Source organism: Patiria miniata, unplaced genomic scaffold (assembly GCF_015706575.1).
Source record: "Patiria miniata isolate m_02_andy unplaced genomic scaffold, ASM1570657v1 HiC_scaffold_22, whole genome shotgun sequence".
Taxonomy (NCBI): Eukaryota; Metazoa; Echinodermata; class Asteroidea; order Valvatida; family Asterinidae; genus Patiria; species Patiria miniata.
In genome coordinates, this window is record NW_024037061.1 from 189,007 (window position 1) to 198,330 (window position 9,324).

Consider the following 9,324-nt stretch of genomic DNA (forward strand, 5'->3'; position numbering starts at 1 on the left):
CAGGATACAACTGTGGCATTGTTCAATGGGACTTAGCTCTCATTGTTTCAGAGCTGGCCATTTATGCACTGGTGTTGGTAGCTGAATGCATTAAAGTGCACCAGTTCTTTTCCACCTGATGCACTGTGTCGCATCTGGCAGGGTTAGTGATACATATATAATACAAATTATGATTGTGTGGAATTGAATTCATAATTATCCATTGCATGCCACAATACTGTTGCTTGGAATTGGATAGTTCCCTTTTAGCAATCTGGTAAATATACAAATGTACACAGTTTTCAAAATAAAGAACTTGAAAATATTACGAAACATTTGTTTGAATAAATTGTAAGAGTTGGTTGGGACGAGTACTGGTTATACTCCTTTGTTTGGTTCGTATTGAAATCTTTACTTCTCAACAACTTAGGGTTGAAAATATAACTTCACAAATATTAAATTTGGCTTTGCTTACATAATTTTTTCTCAATTCTCCATATTGTATTTTTCCCCATAAATACCCTTGTGTAATCTGTTCTTATAATTTAACATAATAAATCAATAATAAAGAGAAAAAAATCTATAGACACCCCGGACAGGAGTTTGGGTCAATTAAAAAACAAAAAAAAAAACAAGAGACCCATCTCCTCTACCAAATTTATCAATATGGCAATAGAAAAACATCTCCAAATTCCCCGTTTCAGTCTTACTGAATGATATGTAACATACAAATGTTCATGCAGCACACTTAAATTCCTTTTTCTTGGGTTCACTTTCAGATACGATTCAAGGGACCAATAAATACTGACTTAATTTGATAGCGATCACTTTGTGATACGACAATTAGATTATCTTTTATGATCTCTTCTTTTGCTTCTTTCCTTCTCTTCCACTTTGCCTCTTTCAGGCTTCCTCCTAGTACCTTTATGTTTGTCTGTGTCATGTCTGTAACCACTATGTGGTTTGCTGATGTGCCTGCTACTGGATCTCTCATCCTCTTCACCAGATCTACCAACCCTCTGTCTCTGGTCAGTGTCAAGTCTATGTATTTCCTTGTGCACTACGCTTCGTAGCTTTTTCTCTTCGTGTTTTTCTTTGATCTCCACTTTGCTCCTTGAGACTGGATGCGAGTCATGTGACCTATCCCTCTTGGCCCTACTTCCAGGATAACTCGGCAGTTTTCGTTCCGCCTCATCCTGAACTTTCAGTCTCTCCTCCAAGATCTGCATCTTCTTCTTAAAGAACTCGGCCCTGTCACGCTCTGCTCCGCGCTTGTCCCGGCTGTGTTTTGTCGGGCGACTTCTGTCCTTGTGACTGGATGGCTGCTTGTCTCTAGACCGGTGTCTTTTCCTGTCTCTAGACCTGGATCTTTTTCGTGATGATTCAGGTCGCTCTGGTTTTGGCTTCCTGTCCCCACCTCGTGATTTCTGTGTGGACGCTTTCCCCTCGGGTTCATGTTCAGAGTCGGACTCGCTGACAATCTCCCCGTCTGACAAGTTGGTTGATTCTGATGCCGTGCCATGTTGTCGCCTATCCGAGGTTTCACTACAAGTGTCTCGGTTACTTTGGTCATCGTGATCACTATACTCGGAGCCTCCTTGGACGTTCTCATTCTCATAATTGTCATCCTGCTCATCCTGGTCGCTATGGCAACTGTTGTCAGAATCACCTAACAGACTATCGTGAACTGGGGAGGCGCTGCAACTCAGAGCATCAAAACTGGGCGGATTGATGGATATATCAGCCACATTCTGGGCTTCAGGAAGACAAAGGTGATTTGCAGAACTTTCAGCTAATTGTGTTTCAATTTGGTCCTTTGGGTTCTTATCACTGTCCATGTCATGGTTTGCAATATTTTGTTCTGTTGCTTCCGCGTTGAGAGGAGCAATTTCATCCAAGGAGGCAGTTGAAGATGCATCAGCACAACGTGAAGTGCCTTCCAAATTTTGCTTTTCTATCTCAGTTTCAAAAGTTGGATTATCTTGGTGTTCTGATGCTTTCTCCAAGAGTTTATTTTCATCGGAGGTGGGAAGTAATTCTTGCCTCAGATGTTCCTCTTTCAAGATATGGCAGCTCCCTAAGCTGTCTTCTTTGGCTTTTTCTTTGGCTGTTTGTTTATCCCCCGCACTGTCTGAAGGCATTTCTGTTTCAGTTGAGTTATTCTCTGGGGCAATGTTTTGCTCTGTAGCACGTCTGGTACCAGAACAAGCATTGTCATCTGTCATCTCGTCACTAACATGTTGCAAGATGCTGCTGCTGTCAAAAATACCTGGACCAGTTTTTGACAAGGAGGCTTGCCCTTGCAAGGAACAAGGCTTTGCGCCTTCTAATTGAAACGAAGAACCTTCAGGGTTTATGAATGAAGTCTGTCCCTCTCTGCTGCCTTCCACATCGTCACTTTCAAGAAAGCTGTTGCTTCCAAAAACCTCCAGTATTCTCTCAGAAAAGCTATCGGTTGTGTTTCCTATTGGTGACAGCGTTGGCTTCAACAAAGCACTTGGTACAGTTCTTAAAGAATCCTGAGACTTGGAATTTGGTTCAGTTTGTTCCATTTCAGTTTCAAAATTGACGAATTCTCCTTGGTCTGGTACTGATTTGAGGATGACATCTTCAGCTTGTAACTGGTTGTCAGAGGTATCAATTCTCAAAATGCCACTGTCCTGAGTGGCTAGATCCTCTTCAGAGGTGAGATTTTGTCCTTGGAGTACCAGAGCACTCCCCTCTTCCTGTAACCGGTGATCGACGGTCTTATGTTTGAAGGCATCATCTGGGGAGGTAGTGACTGACATAGAATACGAAGATGAGGTTGAATCAGTGTCACTCTCTGATCCTGAGTCCCGCTCTGATCCAGAGTCCTCATCTTGGCTTGATGGAGCACAGATCAGGATTGTCTCATGTTCAGAGGAGTAGCCACAACTTGCAGTGTCTGGCTGTCTTAGAGTGAACAAATCCTTGGACTGAATTTCTGCTCCCTCCGGTACAGTATTATCACTTTTCAAAACATCATCTTTGACAGCCTTTCTGTTATTGTGGCCGTCAACATTATTCACACTGGTCTGTGATCCCCGATTTGTGCATGCCTCTCCAAACTGATTAGAACTTGTGACACTAGTCAGCTTTCTTCCAGGTTCTGAAAACTCTCTTGTTTGGTTAGTTTCAGCTTTGACAAATTCGTCTCCTTGGATGGCAACGCTTGAGTCAGGCTCTTCATCTGATAACGGCGCAAGTGTTTCTTTATTTTTGCTTTCGTGGGCAACTTCAGGCACAGCAGCACATGTCGAGCCCTCAATGTTCTGCTTAGAAGGTCGCTCGGGCGGCTCTTTACTCACTTCAATTTGAGATGCGGTGGATCCTACTGAATCTGAGCGAGAGGCTACAGTACGTAATGCTTGCCTTGCCTGATTTGTACCATCTTCTGTACTCTTTTTTACGGTAAATCCTTCACAAGTGTCTTCAAAATCACTTTCAGGCATCTCTCCTTCTTCCAAGTCCTCAAGCACTTCCTTTCTGCTGCTGGTCCAGTTGGTGGAAGATATTTTACCATCTTCTGATTTTCTCTCATCTCTCCGGGAGCTGTGGCGTTTCCTGCGCTTACGTTTCTTGTATTCATCTTTCTCGTGCCTTTTGTGTTTCTTTGGGGTGCTGTGCAACCTGTGTAAAGTTTCTTTAGCTCGTTTAAGTGACTTCATTTTTCGATCTGACTGGTGTCTCTTGCGGGAGCGATCATCCACTTTGGCCGATTTGGCAGCTTTGTCTTTAGTCTTTTGATGACGCGAAGTCTTTGGACTATGTCTCTTCCTGTCTCTCCCTCTTGTTAGTTCGTTCTTGCCAGGACTAGCATCATTTCTTTGTTTTTGCGACCTGCTTTTCTCAGGGGAGGAATCCCTGTGACGTTTGTCAGTCGACTTTGCTGTTAATTCTCCCCTGAGTTTCTTAGAAGGTGCATCACTATGAGAGTGGTAGCCTGAGGCCCTTCCTTCTGAGCTATGCCTTCTTTTCCTTCGACTACGCAGCTCCAGACCAGGTCTGATTGCTCTCCTATCCGAGTAACGAGATGATCTCTCTCTGGATTTTGAACGTGATCGGCTGGATTGACCCCGCCGTCGGCTGTGAGTGGATTTGCTTTGTAGCGCATCCTTGTCCCTTGTGTGTCTTAAAGGGCTATTTGACTTATGATCTGACCTTTTGCTATCTCTAGTTCTCGTACAAGACACGACAGGTTCTGAAGATCTGCCAGGTTCGGAAACTCTCTCTCTAGATTTTGAGCGTGATCGGCTGGATTGACCCCGCCGCGGGCTGCGAGTAGATTTGCTCTGTAGTGCATCCTTATTCCTTGTGTATCTTAAAGGGCTGACAGTTGACCTATGATCTGACCTTTTGCTATCTCTGGTTCTAGTACGAGACACGCCAGGTCCTGAAGATCTGCCAGGTTCTGAAGATCTGCCAAGTTCTGAAGATCTGCCAGGTTCTGAAGATCTGCCAAGTTCTGAAGATCTGCCAGGTTCTGAAGATCTGCCAGGTTCTGAAGACCTGCCAGGTTCTGAAGATCTGCCAGGTTCTGAAGACCTGCCAGGTTCTGAAGATCTGCCAGGTTCTGAAGATCTGCCAAGTTCTGAAGATCTGCCAGGTTCTGAAGATCTGCCAAGTTCTGAAGATCTGCCAGGTTCTGAAGATCTGCCAGGTTCTGAAGACCTGCCAGGTTCTGAAGATCTGCCAAGTTCTGAAGATCTGCCAAGTTCTGAAGATCTGCCAAGTTCTGAAGATCTGCCAGGCTCTGAAGATCTGCCAAGTTCTGAAGATCTGCCAGGCTCTGAAGATCTGCCAAGTTCTGAAGATCTAACAGGTTCTGAAGATCTGCCATCTTCACTCTCTTCCCTGCCTGACAAAGAACTCCCATGAGTACTTTTTGATTTCTTTGGTATTCTATAAGTACTCATAGACTGCCTGTCTGGGATTTTCTCCGGATAAATGTTCTCACTGTGTTTACTACATAATCCATCTTTCTTGCCTTGACTGTCCAAGCGTGTGCTCAACTTCTCACTGTTTTTGGTAAGGTCCATTTTTACGGAGATGCTTTCTGCATTCTGGATGTTGCGACTATCTCCAGTCTTCTCCCCACCGGCAATTTCTTTGGCATCTATGGCTGCAGATGTTCCACCTCCCAGTTGATGACATCTTCCATCCCTACTTGAAGCAGCTCTTTGATTTTGCTCACAAGGCTTCTGTAGATCATCGCTCTTACCCAACGCTCCGTCTTGTCTGTCCGATGTGCCCCTGCTGAAGTCATGATCAACACCATTGGTGCGTCTTGGATAAGCTTTGGGGTGTTTCCTCAGATCACGTAATCTATCATTGATGGAACTCTTGTAATCAATCTCCTGCCGATACCTTGGAGCCCTAATGTACAAACAAAAACGAAAAAACTAACCTTTTTTTTGGCAAATGCTTATAATTTAAAAAAATATTTATATATTTTACATGGAAGAATCTAGTACTTCTTCATTAGTAGGCTAGCCTTGTCATACGTCGCTAGCCTTGTTTATACGTCGGTGAAGGGCAAAGCCTAATAGTGATATACAAACCTGCTGCCTAGTTCTTCCAGCTGCCTGTCTTTCCTCATAAGTTCAGCTTGAGCCGTCTGAAATAACTGGGAGATATTAATCTTCAGAATCTTGTTCTCCTCAAGTACGGCTGCATTCTGAAATACAGATTGACAAAGAGTGCGTACTGTTTTCATTAGCCTGACTGCATCTGGCCGTACACTATCACAAGCTCTGAAGTACGGCCAGACTCGCGTTGCTCCCCTACACACTGAAAAATGATGTAGCAATTTTGCTACCGATTTTGATCGAGGTCATCTTCTTATCCTGGACAGACATTTCAAAAGTTAGTGTACCTGGTCGAAGAGGAACCTATACCTGTTTGAAAACATTCCTTTATCTATAAATCTTCATCCATCTGGCTATAAAACAACGATCAGTCTTCAGCTCCCAGAAATATCGTCCCGCAAATGTGTCTACATGGGATTTCAAAATGCTGTACGCGTTGTAATGTATGCTTTATGCAGGTGCGCTTGGGCATGTTGGGCACGTTTATGTAGCATTGCACAGTTCATGACCTCAAGTTGTCGGGCACGCGGCGCGGCCGGCCATACAAACACAAGGTCATGAACTGTACTATGCATATTCATAACCTTGCCAAAGCGCGCCTGCATAATACATACATTACAACGCATCTGACATTTTGAAATCCCATGTAGACACATTTCTAGGACGATGTTCGTGGGAGCTGATGTCTGATCGTCGTTTTTTAGCCAGATGGATAAAGATTTCTAGATAAAAGAATGTGTTTTCGAACAGATATGAGTTCCACTTCGACTAAGTACTCTAACTTTGGAAATTTCTGCCCTGGATGAGAAGATAATCTCGATCAAAATCGGTAGCAAAATCGCTACATCACTTTTCAGTGTTTATGGGAGCAACGCCACTCTGGTCGTAATACAGAGCTTGTGATAGTGTACGACCAGAGTCAGTCCGGGCTATGTTTTCATCTAACAAGATGATCTAGACTTTGCTTATTTACATGCTAAGCAAAAATCAGCTAAGCGGATACATATAGGCTGAGCAAAACACAAGCAACATTCCTTAACTTGTAACCCCATTTTTCTATGCACAACTTTCTGTTGTTCAGCAAATTTGCATGTTTGCTGCTTCTTAGAAATTGGAAGCAAGCAAAATATGGAATATTTAGATAAGGACTCTGATAAGGAAGCACGCCAGATAAAGTTTAACATTCATTACTTGTGTTTGTAGACTTTGCAGCTGTTGCGTGAGTTCCTTCAACTTGTCTTCATATTCAGCATTTGTTTTCTCCAACTATAAATTAAACAAAAGTAATTTTAAGGTGATCATACTGAAATCATCTAAAATGAATATTCTGGTAAAAAAATTTCAAATCCTTTTTTTTTTTAGGTTTTCCATATTGTGTGCTTCGCTCGTGCCCCCCCCCCCCCCCGCCCCGCCAGGCAAACAGGACGCTGGGAAGGGCTGATCTCTTTGAGCTCTCATTGGATAGATTTTGCATGACCTGTTATCATACATAGTGTGCGCTAGCTGCATGCGAAGGTCATGATATTACCCATAATGCCATCTGTGCTTCCTTCACAAGATTTTGTGAAGCGGCATCAGCCCTTCTCAGGGCCCTGTTTGCAGGGCGGGGGTTACGAGCGAAATTGTGTGCAAGATCCTCAATACGTGTACTAAGTGCAGACAAGTACATGAACTTCTAAAGGATTTACATGCAAATAATGAAATACAGGTTTTACGTACATGCGTATTAGAGTTTACTGCTAAAATGGTTTTACTCAATAAGCTTAGCTGTAGAAATAGAAGTACATCCAGTATAACATGATTATATTTTACCTGTTCAAGTACGTTTGGAGTCTGATGCTGCTCAAGAAGTAGGTCACTGTAGATGTCAAAGGTCGAAAGGTTACTTGACTCATCCTCCATTGTCCTACATTAATTCACACTGCAAAATATATCAACAAAATAAATCACTGTTGTGTTCAACTCTAGTAGACAAGAACATGTTTTCATTGAAAAACAGTTTCACGAATTCAAGCCCATCCTTTGGTATGCAAATTTTAAAAGTCATGTTGCAATTAAAAAAGATGTGATTTTTTATCAGGAGTTACAATGTAGGCCTATGGGTTTAGACTGTTAAAAACATACTTATAAAAATGTTCATGACACCACATTGGCAAAACCAGTAATAACTTCCCCAGACTTTCATTTTAAGTGCCTGTGTGGAGTCCTGTGGTCTCGTGGTTAGGGGCACTGGATTCGTGGTCTGCGGGTAAAGCTGCAGGTTTTGGATTCGAGTCCAGCCTGGGGTCATGGTGCGTGTGCCCTTGGGCAAGGCACTTTGTCACTCGATGCTTCTCTCCACCCAGGAGTAAATGGTTACCTGTGAGGGCAGAGATGGTTTATTGTGACTGAATTAGCTTCCTTGCGGCCAACAGGCAGCATCGAGCTGTATACTCCACAGGGAGCTGAGATGGTATATGGAATGTTTCATGGGCCCAATGAGCAGGGGTAATAACGATGTAGCGCAGTGAACGCCAGTACCTGGTGGATTCATACGATTACGAACCACCTTAAAATTGCATGCAAATTTGCAAAGCATCAATTGTAACATCATATGGCAGCCACAAAAACAGTGTGCTTCATGACCTTGTGTACATGACATACAATATAGGCGTAGTATGTGCTGTCATATGGTTTATAAACTTTAAGTCCACTTGAATGCACACAATCACAAAGAGAAACATGACAAAGGATTTCTGCAAACGTTTACAAGAAATTATTAACATCAGTATTATGCACATTGGTCGATGTGCACGATTGGTCGATCATGCTAAGCTATTAGTTATCAGTCGATCATGACAGCCATATGGTTGCTAACACAAAGCGTCATGCCGTTGTTAGGCAAAGCTTATCCGATTACGTACTTAGACGCTATAACAGAGCAGTGAAATTCATGCACCTTAAAAAACATGGCATTTTGAATGTTGTGTTTCTCAGAAAATATGCTCAGTCATTGTCAGTATGATTGAAATGTTAAATATAACGAAAAAGGAAATTCTAAACATCATGTCAGTGAAAACATCGCTGTCAATCTTGTCATCGGTGCCGAAATGTCAATACTGCTACAAGTACTGGTTACTGGTAAAAACTCAAATTTTGTCAAAATTTAATTGTAGGCCTAAATGCAAAACCGAAACTGACCCGACCCGACGCCCGACTTAAATTTAGATGGACAAACCGACCCGACTCGGCCCGAAGTCGGTTTCGGGTCGGGTCGGTTTCGGATCGGGTTTGCACATCATTTCCCAAGGCCCTCGCCCCAAGGCCCAACCACATTTCAACACATTACACAATGCATATTGCAATAGGGGCTAACATGGCTAGTATAAGCATGATAAGTACTAAGGCCTAAGCCTAAGGGGGCCTACCTGCATACGTCCGGAAATTGGACTAGGTCAATTTAAAACCCTAAAAATATAATTCCACATTCTTTTTTTAGAGAAAGAAAAGACTCCTGCTACCTCCTTATTTTAACATAAGACTTGCTTACTTTAAATAAATATTTCAGTTGTTTTCTCGTAGCCCAACGCAGTAATTTGTTTCATTCTGAATTCCCGCACTTCGAGCTAGTCGCGCGAAACTTGTCCTCTTTCAAAAGATCTTTTATCAAATCGTAACATTACTTACAAGATATAAAAACAACACAACAAATGTCAGTTTCATATATTTCAACTAAACATTTAAATTATTTTTAAGT

General features: G+C 42.6%; 1 protein-coding gene across 3 annotated transcripts; it reads right to left on the minus strand.

Annotated features, from left to right (window-relative positions):
- Window positions 1-252: 252 nt before the first annotated feature.
- LOC119730491 (protein split ends-like) lies at window positions 253-9,219 on the minus strand. Of its 3 annotated transcripts, none has more exons than XM_038203444.1 (6): window positions 9,118-9,219; window positions 7,401-7,509; window positions 6,780-6,854; window positions 5,562-5,677; window positions 4,546-5,376; window positions 253-4,209 (listed from the first exon to the last, which is right to left on the minus strand). In XM_038203444.1, the coding sequence occupies exons 2-6, from the start codon at window positions 7,488-7,490 to the stop codon at window positions 828-830; spliced, it is 4,494 nt and encodes a 1,497-aa protein (XP_038059372.1). In that variant the 5' UTR covers window positions 7,491-7,509; window positions 9,118-9,219; the 3' UTR covers window positions 253-827. The 3 variants fall into 3 exon arrangements, with proteins under 3 accessions (XP_038059372.1, XP_038059371.1, XP_038059370.1); XM_038203443.1 differs by adding an exon at window positions 7,768-7,947 and having other exon boundaries at window positions 253-5,376; XM_038203442.1 differs by having other exon boundaries at window positions 253-5,376.
- Window positions 9,220-9,324: the final 105 nt, after the last annotated feature.

Bases quoted from the DNA above. Each gene is read 5' to 3' on its own strand.
- LOC119730491 (XM_038203442.1), bottom strand. From the start codon at position 7,490: ATGGAGGATGAGTCAAGTAACCTTTCGACCTTTGACATCTACAGTGAC. The intron at 5,678-6,779 runs GTAATGAATGTT...TCTGTATTTCAG, and splicing joins TGCAAAGTCTACAAACACAA to AATGCAGCCGTACTTGAGGA. The intron at 5,377-5,561 runs GTTTGTATATCA...TTTGTACATTAG, and splicing joins CTGGAAGAACTAGGCAGCAG to GGCTCCAAGGTATCGGCAGG.